General features: G+C 37.2%; 2 protein-coding genes across 9 annotated transcripts; one reads left to right on the top strand and one right to left on the bottom strand.

Moving 5' to 3' along the window:
* Nucleotides 1-5947: 5947 nt before the first annotated feature.
* Nucleotides 5948-18077, bottom strand: LOC131310261 (probable inactive poly [ADP-ribose] polymerase SRO2). The gene is made up of 5 exons (XM_058337182.1): nucleotides 17600-18077; nucleotides 7074-7312; nucleotides 6510-6646; nucleotides 6299-6394; nucleotides 5948-6158 (listed from the first exon to the last, which is right to left on the bottom strand). Exons 1-5 carry the CDS (start codon nucleotides 18073-18075, stop codon nucleotides 6084-6086), a joined length of 1023 nt encoding a protein of 340 aa, XP_058193165.1. The 5' UTR covers nucleotides 18076-18077; the 3' UTR covers nucleotides 5948-6083.
* LOC131310268 (uncharacterized) lies at nucleotides 7615-15251 on the top strand. Of its 8 annotated transcripts, XR_009195157.1 has the most exons (6): nucleotides 7621-8153; nucleotides 8417-8475; nucleotides 9255-9334; nucleotides 13834-14025; nucleotides 14124-14327; nucleotides 14840-15251. XR_009195157.1 is itself a non-coding variant. In XM_058337189.1 (4 exons), the coding sequence occupies exons 3-4, from the start codon at nucleotides 14174-14176 to the stop codon at nucleotides 15103-15105; spliced, it is 420 nt and encodes a 139-aa protein (XP_058193172.1). In that variant the 5' UTR covers nucleotides 7809-8153; nucleotides 9255-9334; nucleotides 13834-14173; the 3' UTR covers nucleotides 15106-15251. The 8 variants fall into 8 exon arrangements, 2 of the variants coding, with proteins under 2 accessions (XP_058193172.1, XP_058193173.1); XR_009195160.1 differs by lacking the exons at nucleotides 13834-14025; nucleotides 14124-14327; nucleotides 14840-15251 and adding exons at nucleotides 10198-10367; nucleotides 10695-11114 and having other exon boundaries at nucleotides 7615-8153; XR_009195159.1 differs by lacking the exons at nucleotides 13834-14025; nucleotides 14124-14327; nucleotides 14840-15251 and adding exons at nucleotides 10198-10367; nucleotides 10692-11109 and having other exon boundaries at nucleotides 7617-8153.
* Nucleotides 18078-20731: the final 2654 nt, after the last annotated feature.

The following is a 20731-nucleotide window of genomic DNA, read 5'->3' as shown; positions in this document are numbered from 1 at the left end:
GTTGAAATAAACAGTAAGCTTGATTGGGTTTGTGGAATTGGCAGCCTTTGTGGACTTTGTGGAATGGATGAGGCTCAGCCGAATTCGTGGAATTGGCAGCCCACGCTTGAAGACTTGGCTCAGCCGAATTCGTGGAATTGGCAGCCCACGCTTGAAGACTTGGAAGCCTCGCATGGCTATGAACAATTGTATGAGTTCCTCTATAAAATACAGGTTGTATTGAGAGAAAAAAATGTGAGTGGAGTAAGAGAATAAGAGAGTTACAGAGAGAGAAATTCCTCCTCTTTGTATGTTATTTTCAGATTGAATGAGTTCAATATATGTGAGTGTGTTTGTGCAATTCTCTTGTGAGTTTCATACATTATAAGTGTGTGATCAATACTCCTCCACCCAACAATACGGTCGTAGACTTTGGTGTCGAAATTACGCGTCTTCAGTTATGCAGATGCGCTAAATAATGCCCCTGGGGCACTTGGTTAAGGGCAATAAATAGGCTTGTAATCTGTATTGTATTGTAATAAATGGTGTGCGATCTTTAATTACTTTTTACTTTTTTCATGTGGGGATGGTTTGTTCTATTAAACTGCTAGTATTTGCTATTAATGCAGCTTATTGAATATCTTACTTCGTATTCCTACTTTAATATATATGTTGGCCAAACGCTCTATGTCGGATGCTTGCGACTTTGCCTTGTAATTCTGGGTGAATAGCCAAAAGCGTAGGGCTATGATTGTCGTTTGCAAGTGAATATTGCAGAGAGAGAGAAGCAATAATGTTACTCAGGTTATCTTAGCCAAAGAAGAAGAGTGATTAGACGCTAAAGGGAAATGATCAGACTTAAGGGGATGTTGAAAAGTCAACTTGATCAGGATTGAGTCAGATAAGTTTCAAAGGGCAAGTGGATAATTAGGAGCAAAAAAACATGGAGCACTATTCCTTATCAGGCTTGAAGACTTTGAAGCTTCCATGATATATTTTGGGATTTGCTCGCAAAATAAATGAGAGATTATCTTATCTTTATTGTTTTGCCTATAAATAGGCTTGTAATCTGTATTATTAAAGTATGGGAGTTGAGTGAGAGTAAAAGATAGATAGGCATGTGAGAGCTTTGTAATCGTTGCGTGCATCATCAATAAAAGTGTGCTAGCTTACTATTGTGTGTGAATATCTCATCCCCCATCAATGGTATTGTGTTTGTGTTTTGTGTTCTAGATTAATACTCTCTCCGTCCTAATTTGTTTGTCCATTTTTTGACTTTGCATTGTCCCAATTTGTTTGTCCGTTTGACTTTTAAATGGATAAAATTCCTTTTTTGCCCATTTTTTGAAATAAAGCAATTTTTCAAAATTGTAAAGGGTAAATGTTAATGAAAAGTAAACAACTTTTAGGTGTAATCATTATACACCCTAAATAAGTTGAATTATCAATATTGAACAAACAAATTAGGACGGAGAAAGTAAAAGAGTAGTATTTGATTGTGTGTGTAATTGATACCTCTTGATTCTGCTTTTCAACACAAATATGGGCCTTTTGGTTCAAAGATGTCAAATATGGGCCTTTTGGAACCTACCATACTGTAATTGGTGTACTCGTAGCACCCATGCACCCAAAGTGAACAGTTAAATTCTGCACAGGGTTGATCGCCTTCTATTCCCTCTATTTTTCTTTTTTCCAATTAGTAAATCAAGATTCTAATCAAGCTTATTTGTTTGCTTGCAAAAAAAAAAAAAAAAAGGATTGAATTATTAAAAATAGAACCTTGAGTCCTACTTTTATTCACATTATCAGGAGATCTCACGGTAGAGGATCCTAATTTTTCCTCAACTAGTTCACTAATGTGTTGGCCAACGGGTCTATGCCTGATGGTTTGGAAGTGGCGAAAAATGGTTAAATAGGGACAAAATTAAGATTTTATCGTAAGGATGGTGAATATTTTTTAATTTTATTTTTTTGGCAAAATATAACTGATCATAAAAGATGGGCAAAACCATGACTACTTATCAATTTCAATCGTACAAAATTACGTCTAAACATTTATGATTAACCATTATTTTCGTTTTCTCATTAGAGTACAAAAAAGATAGATATGTACTTTTACTCCCATCTATGTTTTTTTTCCTTTTTTGGGGTCGTATGTGTTGTCCGAATGCCCATTGTGTTCGCTATACCCTCCGTTCGTTTTGCCCCCTAGCTTATCTCGTCCCAGCACCACACGTTCTTACTGAAAAGTCAGGCTCCGCCCTTCCCCTAGAATCCACTTCGGTCGGAGGAGCAGCTAGCTAGTCCAACTTCTTGGGCAGCTGAGATATGGAACAATGAACATCTGATTGTACTTCCTTGCCTCATCCTAAGATGAGAGGGAAGGTCGATTTGACTCAAATCTTAGACCTAATTTTTAATTCTACACAGGTTCATAATGCGATGGGAGAAGTTTTTCTTTTGCCATTTTTTTATCAACGTTGGCCGAGTCGAGGCTCATCCATGCCCAATCGAAGATGAACACGAGATTTTAATGTTGGTTGGGTGATCATTAAGTTTTTTCGTCACATATGTAAGATCATATGACCATGTTTGTTTTGGGATTTTAGATTTTGAATAATGAGTGGAGAGAGATAGATAGAGAAATGCGAGTAATAATTGAGAGAAAATTTATTAAAGACCGTGTGCATTGTCATTAATTTCTATCGACATAGCACAAAAACAATATCAGAAACAATTATCCTAGATAATTCTGATCGGCCTATAAAATTGCAAGGAATATAGTCATATCATAATTATAGATGCATACAATCTTGTTCATTAATATCATTACAAAAGGTAAAATACTAAACTTGTGGTTAGTTTTTAATAAATGCATACCAACTTAGGAGTACGATTATTTAACTTTAATAAAATTATTGGATGGGTGGAATTAGAGTTTTTTTGAAAATCCCATTGGGTGTGCAAACTTCCATAATATTGACATTTATTGAGAAAATACAACTACTATTTTCTTAAAGAAATCTTAACACTTGAGTAGGGCGGTTGCCCGGACTCAGTCGGCCCCTTGAGCAGTCCATAGTCGTAACAGGAAGACATCAACATGCAAATCCTCCATTTGCATTACTGAAGTCCAAAATTTATATAGCTGGGAATGCCCAAAAAATAAATCTTGAAAAAGAAACAAAGAGACTAACAACAATGATAAGCCTTATTCAGCGTTTATATCACTATGAGATTATTTACCCTTCAGGTTGTGTGACATTAGCTGGAGCCACAAAATTTTTATATAACAAGAAAAATTACAAATCTAGAGGTGACGGCTTTGTAAGTCGGGGACAAAGCCAAGATTTGAATTCAGAAGTGCTAAATTAGAATAAATCGACCATTGGTAATAAGATTCTTGCGTTTAAAACGTTTATTACCCAAAAAAAAGTATGCCTGTTACAAGGTTAGTCATCGACCAGCCTTATGTCTGCCAGGCTTTCGACATCACCGAGGCAGAAGAGATCATTGATCAACGTTTGGCCAACAAGCTCGTCAAGTTCTCTCCCAACACCATGGGGCTCTAATCCTTTATTCGGTTTGACAGAACGGTCTTGGACTACAAATACCATGGGATTGTCAATCCTTTTCAAAATAGGAGGATTAGGAAAATAGGAGAATTCAAGTTGAGACCTAAACTACTGGAAGTGGAGCACAACAAATGAAAAACTTCTATATATTGATAGACTTTTGCTCTGAGAAAAGATATGTTCTTGAGGAATTACAAATGCCATATCAGCCGAAAAGACCAACTTGAATTGGAGTTTATGATTGTGTGAATTGGGGTTTTCTGCTAGACCTTCTTGCAAAAATGGGTTTCGGAGATAAATGGTGTGGGTGGATAAAGGAGTGTGTATCCTCGGTGACTATGCCCGTGCTGATTAATGGGTCGGCCTCGAAGGAATTTCAGATCCAGAGAGGCATTAGACAAGGCGATCCATTGTCCCCCTTCCTCTTTAATATTGTGGTTGAAGGACTCAACATTTTATTGGAAAGAGCTAGGGATCAGAACATCATTAAAGGAGCAAGAATAGGGATTAATGGGGTTGTGATATCCCATCTTCAGTTTGCGGATGACACGATTCTTTTCTATAACAATGACATGGAGGAGCTGATTAGCATCAAAAGAATCCTTAGATGTTTTCAACTCATGTCATGACTGAACATCAATTTTTCCAAAAGCTCTTTATGTGGTATTAAAGTTCCCCACCAGGATGTGCAATCCTTGGCACAAGTTATGGGGTGTAAAGTGGAAAGGCTGCCGATTAAGTATTTGGGCTTGCCTTTGGGTGCTAACCCCAACAGGATTAAAACTTGGGATTCTGTAGTAGAGAAGATGGAGAAGAGACTAAGTGTGTGGCGTGGAAGATACAATTCCTCTGGGGGTAAACTTACGTTAATCAACTCTTCTCTGGCCAACCAGCCCATTTATTTTTTATCCTTATTCAAAATGCCAGCAACTGTAGCAAGGAAGATTGAGCAAATTCAGAGGAAATTTTTTTGGGGAGACACAATTGATAAGACAAATCTCCACTTAGTCAAATGGGAGGTGATTTGCAAGAAGAAGGAATTTGGTGGGTTAGGAGTAAAGAACTTGAGAGTCCAAAATCTGGCCCTTTTGGCCAAGTGGTGGTGGCGATTTCATATCGACAGTGATTCCCTTTGGGTGCGGGTCGTAAGAGGAAAATATAACTTAGAACATGGTTGTTGGTTTTCTCGTTTGCCGGCCTCGGGAAGGACTTCTCAAATTCGGAAAGACATTTGCTCTCTTGGGGATTTTTCTTCATATATCGGTAATATCATCCAAGAGAGCTTCAAATTATAGGTCCATTCGGGCATGGAGATTTCTCTTTGGAATCATGTATGGTTAGGGGATACAACTCTTAGAGAGGAGTACCCACGGCTATACTTAATTTCTTCTCAAAAAGATGCCGTGATTAATGTGATGCAGGGTGGAGCGGATGTGGGTAGCTAGAATTTGACTTTTAGCAAAGGTTTACGTGATTAGGAAAACATTCAAGTGGAGGATCTAAAACGGAGGTTGCAACTTGTATCACTGGATTTGGCCAAGCCAGATTCTGTGCTTTGGAAATGGTCCTCGGATAATCGATTCTCTGTAAAATTCGTGTATAATCAATGGGAGAATGGTGGTCATTCTAGGAGTCCGGTGATGGAAGCCCTTTGGAAGAATCTATGCCCCCCAAAAGTGGAAATCTTCGCTTGGATGGCTATCCAATCCAAGGTGGCTACTAAATCTGTGTTATTAGGACGAAATCTGCTGCCGGAAGGGAAATCTGCTGCCGGAGGGGCAATCTGCTTTATGCCCATTTTGCTCGCTGCACTTAGAATCACCACATCATTTATTCTTGCATTGTCATTTTTCTTGGGATGTTTGGTCGAGGATTATGGATTGGGGGCATGTAAAGTGGGTGTGCCCTGCATCTGTGGAAGACCTATTTATTTGGTGGGATGACAGTAGATTCAGAAATTTGGAGAAACATTTGTGGGACGAAGCTACTTTTTTCGCAACTTTGTGGTCATTGTGGCTGGTTAGAAATTCGTATGTGTTCAACAATGCTTCAACAAGTTCCGGGGAAGTGGGTGATTTGATTAAAACTAGAGTTGCAATGTGGGTAAGGCAAAATTTGACATAAAGGTGTATTCGGTGGAGGATTTTAGGATTTTTCTAGATGGAGTTAGGGTGTTGAAGCTGTAAGTTTGGTTTGGGTGGTAAGGTGCGTTGCCATCCAACTTTCTGTTGGAGGGCTTTGTGTAATTGTTTCCTTTCTTATTCTTGTTTGCTCGAGCATGTGTGTATCTCCATGTTCGAGCCCCTCGATGTATCCGTTTCGAGGTTTTTATAAAAGTTTCTTTTGCTGAGAAAAAAAAAACTTGAGCTAAAACTACTGGAGCAGAACAAATGGATCAAAACGCACAATTTTTCCTTAACCATAACAATTGCAAAAAATCTGCGGAAGACTACGAATATGAATGCTACTAGGGAATGATCTGCAGGGTTGAAAGCAATGCGGGACGAAGCCAGTTTCTCTTTCGGCCACTCAAGCACCTGCTGCATATCTCTTTGCACCATTTAAATCTGCCGAAGCTGAAGATCTAATTCTTGCCTGGAGTTGCTGCAAAATGACAAAAATCGTAAGTAATCTTCTTAGTTGGAAATTAACACACTCAAGGATATGAGAAATTGAACTATTTAATCTTCCTTTTCTGATGACTAAAGATTATTAGCTTAAGAAAGTGAAATGAGAGAATGTACCTTTTTCCTATCAAATTTGATTACGGCGATTAAAAGCTTGTCTCCGGCTAGTCGCCTCATTTTTTGTATCAGTTGGATGCGGGAAAGCTTATTTTCCTGTCATTAAGCATAACAGAAATCATCAGGACTAAAAAAACAAAAGGCTTATTGATCAATAGCCAACGTAAAGACAGAAGCGAACGAAGATTTAAGATCAGAAAGATGAACTTACTCTGTAGGCACTATAGAATTTGGTAATCAAAACCATCTTCGAAAGAGGTAAGAATCTTGAAAGTGTGGACAACAAAGTGGGAAACGTCATGTATGGCGAACTAGGTCCGACTATAGACCTCCGAATCCTTTCAAAACCTGAATCAAATTACAGGAAGACACAATTGCATTAAAAATCTAAAACATACAATTGCAAAAAAAAACCATCGTCTCGAATTGGGTGTCTAAACCGATCAAGTTTTAAGTGCTGAATGGGGTTAGCAAACAAAGCCTAAGTCCAGTTCTACCTTCCGGGCTCATTACAGGGCCAGCTACAAAAATGAAACGTTCATGTTTTAGGGAACTGTCAGCTTAATTTATTCATGTAAAATCCAATAATAGTTCTCATTGGAGTACAAGTTTCGGGGAAAAAATGGACAATATCGATCATCAATGTGGCACAGGACTAAACCTATCTAGTTTTTTTGCCCAAGTTGAAAATGCCTATCCCTAGCATGTCAAATTTTGAAGCCTAACAGAGTGAAAGTCCTAGGAGTTACAAAAACAGACAAGTAAGATTGCTTACCAGTAACCCGGGGAGCTCTGAAACTGACAACATAATTCGGAAAAATGTGCGAATTCATGTAGGGACTCCAAATTGTATATCGTCTCGGCGATAACAGATTATCTACTCCGGAATCAAATTTTGTAGAACTTGGTCGGATTTGCTTCGATCCAGGATGTACCACTTCCGTGTTCCCTAATATCACGCGGCACAACAACAGATGCCTTATCCCATTGTCATCCATGCCAGATGATATCATCCTGCAAAATATAAACCAATACAGATAATGAGACAACTTGAATATGTTCAATCACTGAAAAGAAAGACAAAACGATGATTGGCAATCTCTTCAGCTAAAACCCTCCGCATTCGGAAAGAAGACACCTACAGTAATTCTACTAGTCTAGGGAACATTAGTTTGTCAATAAAATGTGTGGGATTGAACCGATTATCCGACGGACCTTTATCATACATTCAATAATACTTCCTTTTTATAGTTCGGTATCTAGAGGAACCAACCAATCTAGAGATTTCACTACAACAAATACTGTCTTTAATAGCATAATTTGATAGCGTTTTTTTAAAAAATGCTATTGTAAAGAGGCAATTATAGCGTTCAGCCATTTAGCACCAAAAGAAACGCTCGCGCCCTATTTATTATAGCATCCCACAAGTCTTCAATAGCGTTTCACTCTTTACAAAATGAAAACCAGCGTTTCACCCTCCCCAGATTTTCCCCTTTTCAACCCCTCTCTCTCTCTCTCTCTCTCTCTCTCTCTCTCTCTCAAAACAATGGCGTACGACAGAAGGGGGAGGGGGAAGGCGGCAACTCCTCCTCTCCTCCCCCCAACCCCCACCATCGCTGCCCTTCCTCTCTGCCAATCGAACCGAGCTACCGACGGTCGTCACCATCGAACTGCGCCGATCCTCGTCGATTAAATCACCTCGCCTGATCTGTACGGACTCTCCCTCTCAGCCGATCTTGCCCTTGTATCCCGCCGGATGTCGTTTTAACACGCCGACTATCGTCAACCAACGTTCTCGCCCCAACCACCATTTGCCGTCGATTTGCCTTCGCAAGGGCCGTCTGTTTAGGTTTCGGTGGGTTTTCCCTTCTTGGCTTTTGAGTTTGATTGTTGTGGGTACCGATGTTTAGCCGATCGCCTCCTCGCTATTGCTTGCTTAGTAGATCACGAGTTTTATTTGCATATATGTTGATATTGTTTTGCCGTTCTCTGGTTTTTATGAAATTAGATTTAAAAAAAAAAAAAAGGTTTGCATCAGTTTTGTTAGGTCCTTGTTTGATGCAAAATCAACTGACTCTGTTATATCTTTTTGCAGCACTGGTTTTCCTGCTCACTCAGGATCGATTGCTACTGTGCTAAGGTTTCAATCTTGAGTTCGTTTTGTCTTCCACCCAAAGGTTTGTTCCTCTTCTATTTTCTGAAAAATCTGAAGCTTTATACCCTACTACCTGACTTGATTTTTCATTCTGTCTTCTTGATTCCGTTCTATAGTTTGTTTGATAGTATTTGGGGCTACTGTTTGCCACATATGAATCCTAAGGCTCGGTTTGAAATAAACTTTTGTGCCCTAGTACCCTTAGATATTTGGACAATAGAATCCAAAAAATACGATAGATGCAAATGGGTACTCCTTGAACGAGAAGGAAAAAACTATTGTATTTTGAAAAACTGCTGTGCAATTAATCCAAATAGGGATTGATTTTTGAGTGGTCGGTTTTGGATTGGCTCTTGCTACTGTTTGTCATACAACAAACCATGTGGGTTTTTCTACTTGTTGACAAATTTCACCCCAACAAGTTGTGTTGTTGGATGTACCTTTCGCCCCACTCGTCTTCGTAGTAAAGTTAGAGAAAAAAGATAATTATTGATATTTTTGTCTTCTAGGGCTTTCTCCGATTTGCGTGGTGAAATTTAGAGTCTATGATTAATGGGCCTAGAAATGTTATAGGGTTTATTTAAAGTTCTAGTTGAAAGTATATATAGCCCCAATAGTTTTAAGGGTAATCTTGATGCTTTCATATGCTAAAGAGGAATGATCCAGGGCAGTTTTCATTTGTTTGGTAAAGACACAAGGTTATTGTTTGTGCCCCATGGTTGGCCTCTGTGGCAGCCAATGCCTCAATATCTATTTTCCTTCAGCTCATTTGCCCACTGAGTTGGATTGTTTGATCACTAGGGCTTGCGTGGATTTGTGGCCATGGAGGATCTATCAGAGATATATGAGAAGTGAGAACGCTCCATGAATTAGCCACTAAGGTACCCCTATTAACCTCTTCACTACGTATTTGTTTTGCGTAGCGTTTTTTGATGTATTAATATTGCCATGTAACGTTATTTGCGTAATTGCATCTATATATTCTTGTTTAAGTACACTATATATTCTTGTTTAAGTACACATGATATACATAAACAATTGACTTCTTACATATGGCTCTTATCTTCTATAACCTAGGTGCACAATGTTATACAACAACCACCCATTTAATGCTGAAGGAGGTCTAAAATTTAGTGTTGAGTTGAGATAGTTGCAGATTACCTAGAGGAACTTTCATTACAGGGAAATTATGTTTTAGCTTCTATGTTCCTATTTTTCTTAGTTTGCTCCCAGGAAATGATTGTACTCCATGATGTATTTTAATAGAGAAGCAAGAAAGAACTCCCAAGCTTTTGTAGTAAATCTCTTGCTGTATTGTAAGTGAAGTGGACTCTTGTATGCTTGAAGCTTTGAACAGAATTGTGATAGATGAGAGTTTGCATATCTTTTTGAACCATCTAACATAAGTATACTTCTCCTAACACTACAACAAATACTGCTTTGAGGGTTTGGATTTAATTTATCGAAGTATCAGTTTTCATTCCGAAAAAATAGTGGGGCTTTTGTGTTGACTCATTCCAAACAATTCTCTACTTTTCTCGAAATTCTATATTTGTAATTGATACTGTATTGGGGCTTTTGTTTAGGTTTTTGGTGGTCTAATGATTCTTGCAAAAGGAATTTTTAACAAAAAGAAAGAGAAATACTGAAAAATTCCCTTGCTATTTATGACTAATGACCTCATATTGGTGAATATCAGAAGTTTTCTACATATGGCTTAGTTGATTGGCTTCTATTGAAACAGAAAGTAAGAGTTTTGGAGAGAAAACACTTCAGAGCAAGATGGTGAACATCGTAATATGCACTTTGACATCGCTTTGCTAATAATTTTGAAGTAGCTTCACAATTTCTGCTGAGATTTCAAGATGATTTCGTTTGAACGAGAACAACAACTTATATCTATTTCTCTCTCAGGTTATATCTATTGTTTATCATCTAAAGGGAATGGAATCGAGTCATGGGTTTAATAAACTATAACAAGATGAGTTATTAGTGCTATCCGTGTCCATCATAGTCTGGCTAATGTGTTTTTTTTTTTTTTGTTACAAGTGCTTCCTTGTGTTTGTAGATATGCCTCAATGAACTATATTAGTATATTGTTGATTTCATAGTTCCCTGTTAATGAAGTTCTGATTGGCTGATTTATATTAATTCGATTGAATTCAACTTGGGTGGTTTTCTAATTAAAAAAGAGTTATTTTTTTCTTGCTAATCATGTTCGTTATCTGTTATGTGTAGAAGATATATATGGGCTCTACTAGACTTATGCCCAATCAAAGAGCCACTGATCAATGAAGTGATTGTCAAAGTTAGAACATCCAAGATTGATTTGCTATAGATGCACAAGCTCACACAAGAATCAGTTTGTGGTAATTCTCTTCAACCTATCCTAGCCATTGTACTTATGAAATGATTTGTCGCTTGCAAACATGCTATTGGCTGAATTATGTGTAAATGGGCTTGGCTCCTTTAGTGGAGGAACAATTTTTTATGATTTTCAAAGGAAAAGAGAGTTAAATAGAAAACAACTGATTGTCTTGCCTCGGAGATTATGTTTTAGGCTATATAAAATATAAATCAAGAAAGCCTTACAAAGTTGATGACATAGGATTCTTGTTCCTCAAAGATGGATCTTTGCCTCAAAGGGTTGTACCCTTTCACAGGGTGGTTGGTCTTCCAAGATTGATTTATGGTGTTTCCAATGGTTTTAAGGCTTATGTAATGACTATTTTCCATTTTCCCTCGGGGTGGTACTTCGATGGATTATTTACATGGTCAGCAGCTAGGATATATATATAAACAAACTGTACAAAAAAAGGAGCAAAGTTGTTTACCTATTGCACCCATTGAAGCAAAGAGCTGTCGAACGGAGAAGCCCTAAACAGGTTCACACTAGAAGCAAAAGTTGACTAGCAAAAACATGAGATACAATTTGTCTTTTAGGGGTAGCGATCATCTATCACTAATAGTCTGGTTGAATTACTTATTCTCCATGCCTAACAATGTTCTTGTTATTAGTCAGACTATTCAAAATGTAGTGTCTAACATATGAAATGTTGAAATTTCGTTTGACTAAATGGACATGCCTTCTCCACTGACACTTGTTATTTTGTTTTTTAATTGTACTCAGTAGGATTGTATCATCTTCATATTTGGATGTGGTGGAGCTGTGGAGATCATATAGATCATTATATCATTATCAATCATTCATCACTGAGGATCATGTCATTTACACCTAGGGTTTGCATTAGCTTGTGATTAATTGGCAATTATTTGATCTCTATTTCCGAATAAATGATTGAGAATTTCTGTCAATTAATACTATTGTATATTGACGACATACCATTATCGAATGAATACCTACATGGTTTAATATTCACTCATTGGCTTCTTGAAAGGTTATGATCTATAGGGTTTGCATAGATTATAGATAGGGGTTGAATCTAGTTTTTTATTTTCATTCTGATAAGAATATTGGGCTCTCTCTAGAAAATAGAATACAAGATGAATGTGTCTTCATTGTTTGCCTATAAAGCATAAGAAGATTATTGTGGGTTTTATATTTTCTATGAAAAAGGGAAGTCGGATTAATGGTCTCGGTACCTTAGGCTTTGCTTTTACAGATTCAAGTGTTGAAGAAGAAGGTGACATTTTCGTGTAGAATCTGAACTATTTGAGGATGGTCACAAAAAGCACTATTGTTAGTAGCCTAAATAGAGCTTTTTTCAGGGCACTCCGGGCGTGCCTCGTGGGGGGCCCCTCCCCGGGCTGTCAGCATTCCGAGATAATCTACAGCATGTGTTTCCTAATTGACATTGTGACTTGTGTTAATATTAGATTCTATATGTTGGATGGGCTTTTTAATCTCTGTTCACGGCTATTATAAATTGGATATGGATCTATTTGGCTTGATGCAGTAAAAGATAGGGTAGTATTCTACCTTTGATACTACATCTGCGGCTGCCCATGGGTTTAACTGCTATAATTCTTAGATTGGCTGGGTTCTTAGTCAGCTCTTGCAATTTCTATTTAATTGTTGTGGCGATAATGGTTTAGTCATTTGGTTGCACACTCCTTCAATCAAGCTGGTGTTGCTTATATGGGATCAGTATTTTTTATGCTTTGGTTCTGCTTTAATTTGCTGAGTTCATCTGCTATAGTTTTTTTTGGTTTGTCTCTCTGCTACTAATCCTATTGGTCAAAGTGTCCCTACCCTTTGTTTCTAAATATATCTTCTTTTGCTGGTTGAGGAAAAAAACTTATCTTGGGGTGATTATGAAACATTTCTTTTGTTGGTCTTGGAAAAAAACTTATCTTGGGGTGATTATGAAACATACTGTTGAACCCACCAAAAAATCTATTGATCGACACCTAATGTGAAGCTAAATATCTGCCAATGTTTTCCTGTTCGATTGAGGACCCATCATAGCTTAATTTCCATCTCAATTTCCACCTTCTCATGGACTCATGGTAAGATGGAAACTTGTACTTGAAAAAAGCAAACCTGAAAACTGTTAGTCCATTAGTCTTATCTTGTTGATGTCTGTCTTTTTGAGTTGTATTGTTTAAGAATTTAAGATACTAAAGAAATTCAGTCGTAAAAAATGTTACAATAAGGATTATATCTTTTGCCTCTGTCCTATTATTTCGTCCTTTACCAATCTTGAGCATCATCTTAACCGATTATCCTAAATTCCACACTATTCCCAATTTTGAAGGATTTAGTATGATTATACTAAAGTTCACTTTGATTAGGTGAAAAAAAGGGGACTTTGTCGCTTTGCTAGGTGAAAAAAGGGGACTCTCATTTTTCTGATGTTTATGTATGTTTAGAAGGTTAGTGCAATGGGCAGCATCATGAGCATTTGGACATATTTGGTATGTTATGGTCCTTTCATCTTTGTATAACAAAAGGACTTCTCTTTGTTATTTTGTCATTCTATAATACAACGTTAGATGGATAGGCTCTAATCATTTGGCACATAAGAGCAATGCTTAGAATGATTGTTTAGGGATATTAATGTCTTAAAGAACTGTTTGTGATGAAGTGAAGGTTACTCCTGCGTTCTTTGGCTATTACTAATTATCCTTCTATGTTTGTTGTAGAGAGCTGGAGAACCTCAAAGTCAAGATTAGGTTAAAAAATGTGAAGGAAAAGACAAGTGAAACGTATGTGCATTTTGGTGCAGTTGTTAGATTGCAACATTGACACCTTATATTTATCCGATTCGTTCTTCGTAAGTTGGTTAAATTTTTTATATGGGCTTTATGGTACTTCTCTATATTGTAATGTTCTAGTAACTCAATTCATTCGAATGATTGATGACTGCCTTATCAGTGATCCTTTGGTGCCTAACCCACTTGTATAGCTAAATTGCAGATTGGAGACAAAGAGCAAAAGAAGGTGCCAATCCTCTTCCATATCCTAAGCCAATTAATTGCTTAGGATGACCGCTTGAAACCCAATGATAGATATGAAGTTCGGCGAGCGGATCCATAAGACGATAATGTTGATGTGCCTCTTGCTTGAAATAACGGTTGTGTAAGTCTCAAACTCTACAGTAACCAAGAGGTCAGACTTCCATTATACTCTTACTAGTTGATATTTGTCTTGGGATTTTGAAATGTGTGACTGAACTTTTTGGTTGTCATTGTTCCATTGAAATGAAGAGAATATGGGAGTTACAAATTGCGTTTAGTCCAAATAGGATAAAGGGGACATGGGGGTGAGGAAAAGGAGACTTGGACGAAGGAAGGATAGACTTTGGTTTTTTTCTCTTGTCTATGTGAAGGTTGGATACTTTGATCTTGAGAGACTAAGGAATCGTCAAATGAGCAGCTTTTGGAGTTGGGGAAAGTGCTTGGTCAGATTAGGTATCCTCTAAATTTAAATTAGTTCGTTGATTATACTTTCATAAGCAAATAGTTATTCAACTTATATTTGTTGTTATGATGTGATAATACTGCAATCTCGAAAGATTGGATGTTTAGTGAAAAAATAGTATTTTTTTGCTTAGATAAAGTGCTAGAATATGATTTTTTTGTTGCTGATATACCTTAGTTGTTGCTGAAGTGTGCTGAAATTGTAAAGAGACACGGGATAAGTAGAAGAAAAAATCTTACTTCCATAGCGTTCCACCAAGTTTTGGGCGCCAGTCTCTTTTACGTTATCCTTCGTGGTATAAACAAATTCCTGCTTCGAAGCAACACTAGATGCACTGGTAGTGCCTTCTAAAGAGGCAACAGTTTCATTTTTTCCTCTGGACCCTTGTAGGCCATATACAGATCAGAGGTTGTTCCCAAAGCATCTACATTTTGAAGAAATTCTTTTCTTTTCTTCTTTCCTTTGCAGACATTACTCTTTGACCTACTAAGTTCAACCACAGGTTTATCCGTGGAAGCTGCTGCTGGAAGAGATACCAAGCCAACATTAACAGACTCAGTACCTTCCCCTTCACTTTCCAAAGCTCGTTCTGAAACAGATGGAATAGCTGAAACTGGAGCTTCCTCCTCATCAGACACAACAGACTTGGTAACAACAGCTTGTCTACCACCCAAGCTATCAATTCTACTACAAGAGACATCTGAAATTGAAGTCTTGCTATCACTGTTTGAACTAGGGGAAGTTTTATCATTTGTATCATCTAATTAGTCAGACTCTTTTATGTAGTTTTTGTCGGGGAATTGTTTTCCCCGCTAATGTAATGAATCTTTATTCAATGGTTGAATTGTATATTGTACATTGATGGTTGGATATAGTTGGTGTTGAATGGAATATTTCATTTTTGTTTTTTCTTATATGAAATTACCATGATCTTATTTGAAAATACTAGCACATTGATATTATAGAATATTAAAAAAAAAGGCCAAAAATTGGCTAATATAGCGTTCATTGCAAGCTATAAAAAGTAGTATAGGATAGCAGGCAAAGAACGCTATGGAAAGTATAAGATAGCGTTTTAAAGAACACTGTATTAATCAATGCTATTAAAAGTCTTCGACGTTCGACAGCGGGCAAAGAATGCTATTAAAAGTTTATCTACAACAGCGGTCAAAGAACGCTATTAAAAGTATATTAAAGACAGCTCTCAAAGAACGCTATAAAAAGGTTACATGCTATAGCGTGTAATGAACGCTATTAAAAGTCTTGACTTTTAATAGCATCGCCTAATAAGGCGTTCTTCGGAACGCTATCTATGACATTTAACAGCGTTTTTCGCACGCTATAAAATGTGATTTTTGTTGTAGTGTTTATCCCATCGTCCACTAACCGAGATCCAATTAAAGTCGGGATAAACTCCATGTGATTGAGTCTGTAAAGGAACTAATAGCATGCGTATCGGAGTTCAACCCCCTCCATGAGACCTGGTTGCCAACTGACTACAGGTGTGACAGGATTAATTAAGCACTAGGAGAATATAATTCAATCACATGATCAGAATTGGATAAAAATTGTACAGAGGAGTGTAAACATCTATTTTCTATTTTCTCCCACTGATACCGTACAGAAGAGTGTTAGGTACACACCTATCAATTAGGCCTCCAACCACACCCCCTCTCACAGACACGTGGAACTTACATACGGAATATGAGGTCCACACATGGTGGGACCCACAAGTATGTGAGAGGGGAAATTAAATCATGTAGTGTGAACTATACTACAGGGGCTATAGGGCGTCCGATCAGGCCGTTCACTTTGACGCCAACAGCCTATTGATCCGAGTCATCGATTGTTAAGATTGACGGCCGGATCGACCGCCGTACAGGTTTCCGGTTCCGAGAGAAGGAGCAATTACCCAACTTACGACTCTCAAAAAATTATTTCTCTCACCAGTCACCACCCATTCTGTTTGGTCAGGCACAGAGCCAAAAATCTTCCGGTGGCAGTTGGGTCAAAATCTTACCTCAAGTTATCTTAAAACGTATCTTTCCTTCCAAACAATGGAGAATTTTTCACATAAGATATCTTAAAGAGACATTGAGGAGATATAATATTTTATTCACAAAAAACCTTTATGCTTATCAAGTTTTCTGTAAACCAATAATGAAACTTTTATGAAAAAAAAAAGTGGGTGTGGTTCAACGTACGTAATTAGGAAAGGCAAAGACAACTCAAAAAAGAAAGAGCTACTCCCTCTGTCTTAAGGCCTACAAATGAATTATGTCTTGTTCTCTTTGCTTTTAAAAAGAATTATTTTAAAAAAATTTCATACTTCTAACATTTTTCTCTCTATCTCTCTCCACTTATTACCCCTACTATTTTTCAAAAAAAATTTCAAAAACCAAACCACACATTAATTGTTCAGAAAGTCTGTGGACACAACAAATTTGTACACAGATCTTGCCCAGATTGTTATGTGGGGCCTACTATAGGTCCCACACAAGTGATCCAAGCCATTTATTATGTTTAAAATATTTTTTCAAGGGCCTCCGCATAAAATCAGCTCAATCCGATACCTATAAGTACTTGATCTAATCGTCTAACTTTTCATTCTCTAAAAACCTGAATGAAAAATTAGATGATTAGATCAAGTACTTATATGTATCGGATTGAGCTAATTTTTCGCGAAGGCCCTTGAAAAAATGTTTTAAACATAATTAACGGATTGGATTATTTGTTGGGACCCTTAGTGGGCCCCATAACACAATTTGCGCACAATCTGTACACAGACTTGCTGTGTCAGTAGCAAGACTCTTAATTGTTCAACGCTCAACTCGGTAAAGACTCATTCGAGTTTGATTCGAGTATTAAACGAGAGCAAAGATATTTTTTTATGATTCGTGAATAAATTCGAGTTTGAGTTAAACTTAGGCAAACTCAACTCGTCAAATTTTCATTGAGCTCAAACTTGGCTCAAGTTCGTTAAAAAACTCAACGTACAAACTTGAACATTCTAAACTCGGCTCATTACCACCCTAGTCTAAATTTACTGGCCCCTACAAACAGAGTTTTGAGATCAACAAATACTCCTGAAATATTTCGTTCGCAATTTTTTACTTTTTCCACCAAATTAAAAAGTCAATGAGTATACCTTTTTATTAAAAATTTCATGACTTTTCGTATAACAAGCAATTTAGAACGGAGGGATACGAAGCTATCCAAAACTACTACTAACATAATAGAAATTGTGTGGATTCATTCTTACCCATCAATGGAGAAATTCGCAGGAGAGAGATGAACCCCAAGGCCACATGACTCGCTGTTTTCACCGCCTCGAAATCGGCCAAACCCATGAGTTACAATCTCGCAAATCTCGCCTCTAGAAGCTCCATACCAAGCATACTTGACATTGGCATTGTTGCCTCCGGATTTCCTCTTCACCGCCTCAGAGAAAATCCTGAAACTTTCCATTCTAGCTTGCCCGATTGGACTAGAATACGAGTTCTTATGAATGGCCACAACTTTTGTTTCCTTTCCGAATTGACCCAACCCCTTCAGAAAGCTTCTCTCGATGATCCTGCGCTCGCTGTTCCCATCCTCTAACAGAGCCATTCCGTTCCGCGTGAAGAACCCGAATCGGGAAAAACTCGAACTAGCTGAATTAAATTCAGAATCTGAAGTCAGAACTTCTTCATCGTCGATGACAATTGAGACTTGATCTTCCAAACCCATGTCCTCCATCTGCTTTTACTGTTAATTGAGAGGCCTTCAAAACTGAATTGGGTACAGATTGGGCTGATAACGGACCGAACGAGTCCAATAGTTTGCTTAAGCCAATATGGGACGAATCGATTTCAAACAAGCTATGGTCAAGCTGACCACGAACCCAATAAAAGCAGTAATTGTGAAAGAAACCTTCAGAAGAGGTGAAGAAGGGTTGGCTCTTTTTACCCAAAAAAAAGAAAGGATTGGCTCTTGAAAGTTCCGACCGAGAGAGAGAGAGAGAGATGAAGAGGGAAGATTGGATTTGAAGTTGGTACCATTCTCTTGTTTTGTTATTTATATAGAAATCAGTTTGCTTGGGGAGGTGGAGAAGAGAGAGGGAGAGAATAGACGTGTGTGATTGCGTGAGTATGACGGTTAAGAAAGGGCATTACCGACTTTTTAATTTTCAGTTATTTTTCGGCAGTCGTTTGGCGGTTTATAGCAAAACACAAAATAAAACATAAAACAGAGCTGTCGTGCCGCCATTTATAAACAAGGGGAAAGAAAAGTTGCTCACGTGCTTTCTTTGGCTTCAAGGAATTTAGCTTGAACGCTTCAAATTACGTAAGTACCCCTGAGTAATTATATTACTCCAACGCTTGTGAGAGTGATAATTTTCAGATGGACCAATTTTCACTCGGATTGGCCCAATTTTTAGACGCTGTCAAGGACATTATTCTCGTGCAAAAAACTATTATATCGATCAGATGTCAGTAGATGTGATTTCAAGGTCCATTTATCTTGAGACAAATGGGTGTATTGAACTGATTTTTTCAAATACAAACGGACATTGAAATAATATCTATCGATATCTTATTAGCATAAATTTTTTGTGCGCCTAATATTTTGACACCGTCCAAAAGGTGAATAATCCCGGTCATCTTTGCATGCTCGAGAAGAGCCCAAAAAATGGGGCCAACCTGAGGAAGCAATCCCTCAAGGAGAGGGACTGCAGGAAAGCCATGTAACGACCCGGATTTTTGACTCAATTTTTTTTTAATACAAATTTATATTGTTAAATTCCTAATTCAGTAATTAATTAGATTGAATAATTTAAATATATTATTATGTGTACAATTGATATTATTTGCATTATTGTATAAGATATGTATTTAAACTTTAGATATACAGGGAATCAGTGATTCATATTCATCTCTTATCTTTCCTATCTAAACCCTAAGTAGAACTCTATTCAAACTAACTCTCCACTTCTCTATCTCTCATCCTATACATAAAAGCGTCCAGATACATCCTCACCATATACATACATGCGTCCACATACATTAGAATTGAAAACCCCCCCAAATGTGGCACTTGTCCCCTATCTTTTTATCGTTATCGTTATCAGTATCACTCTCCTTTCCCATTCCACCACTTCTACACTTATCCTCTCACCTTCTTACTATCTTATTCTCTCTCATTATACATACCCATATAATCCGAAAATTGAACACCAGTATATTATTGTACTCCCAATTCTATTGTTGAGTCTAGAAGAGAGAGAGTGAGAGTTGTGGTCATAGGTGTGTGCACACCGTGAGTTTCGTGGGCACACCGCTGCTGCGGGCCCTGTCGGAATGCCGCCGGACGCTGCCTCGAGATTTCAAAACCATCACGGAGATTTACGGACACCGTACAACACTTATCCGGACTTAGAATCGCGTTTGAGGTAGTTTTCCGGAAATCCAAAACCTTTATCTGTATTTTAATGGAGTTACTTAGATTTAAAATTTATTGAAGATGATGACCTGCTGTTAAATTGTTAATTTATTTTTAGTCATGTTTATATTAAAATTCAGTGCGGTTGTGCTGGAATGATTAATGTTATACCCTGTGAAAATTTATGATCGTTTAACAAGTGTTTGATTGTGAAATTATTATTGATGTTGCATTGTTAATTTGTATTTGAGTGGACGTTTACGTGTTTAATAATTTATTGGGGTAGATAAATATTTATGAAATATTAACAAGAATATTTTATTAGTAAAAATTTATTTAGATTGTAAACAAGAAATATTTTAGATTATATATTAGTTAATCTTTAACTCTAATAAATATTAATTAGAATAGCCTCTCATAATTTTGTTGTTATGAAAATCTCATATTAATATTTAATATAGTTAGTAAATACTAAATTTAGCAATAAGTATTTTTCAATAAAAAATTAGTTTGTAAAATCTATATATAATATGAGAGTTAAAGAAAATGTTTAAATAGTAGAAATGTTTTATAAAATTTTTAAATGAGAGAAATATACTTAATTTTAAGTGTAGTAATTAATTGTTTGACTAAATATTATTTTGTTACTCGCATGATTAATTCTATGACAGGATTAATTTTATCGCATGGTTATGTGTTGTTAGTACTTTTAGTTGAAATGTTGAACCGTGTGATATTTTGTTGTAGCTGTAGATTGGACAAATAGGTTCCCCGGGTGATTACGAGTAATGAATCATGTAGACGATGATAAGTAAATGGAAAACGGTAAAGTGTTGAAAGTGTGAGTACTGTGTGGATTGTGAATTGAGCCATGGCGATGGCAAGGGTAACTTATGGGGCCCCGTGTTGAAATGGGTTACCTGCGGGGCCCAGTGTTGTGACGCTAACGTATGATACGTCATGGAAAGTTTCT

The sequence above is a fragment of the Rhododendron vialii genome, chromosome 12a, assembly GCF_030253575.1.
Source record: "Rhododendron vialii isolate Sample 1 chromosome 12a, ASM3025357v1".
In the NCBI taxonomy this organism is placed as follows: domain Eukaryota; kingdom Viridiplantae; phylum Streptophyta; class Magnoliopsida; order Ericales; family Ericaceae; genus Rhododendron; species Rhododendron vialii.
This window is presented reverse-complemented; position numbering and strand designations above follow the sequence as displayed.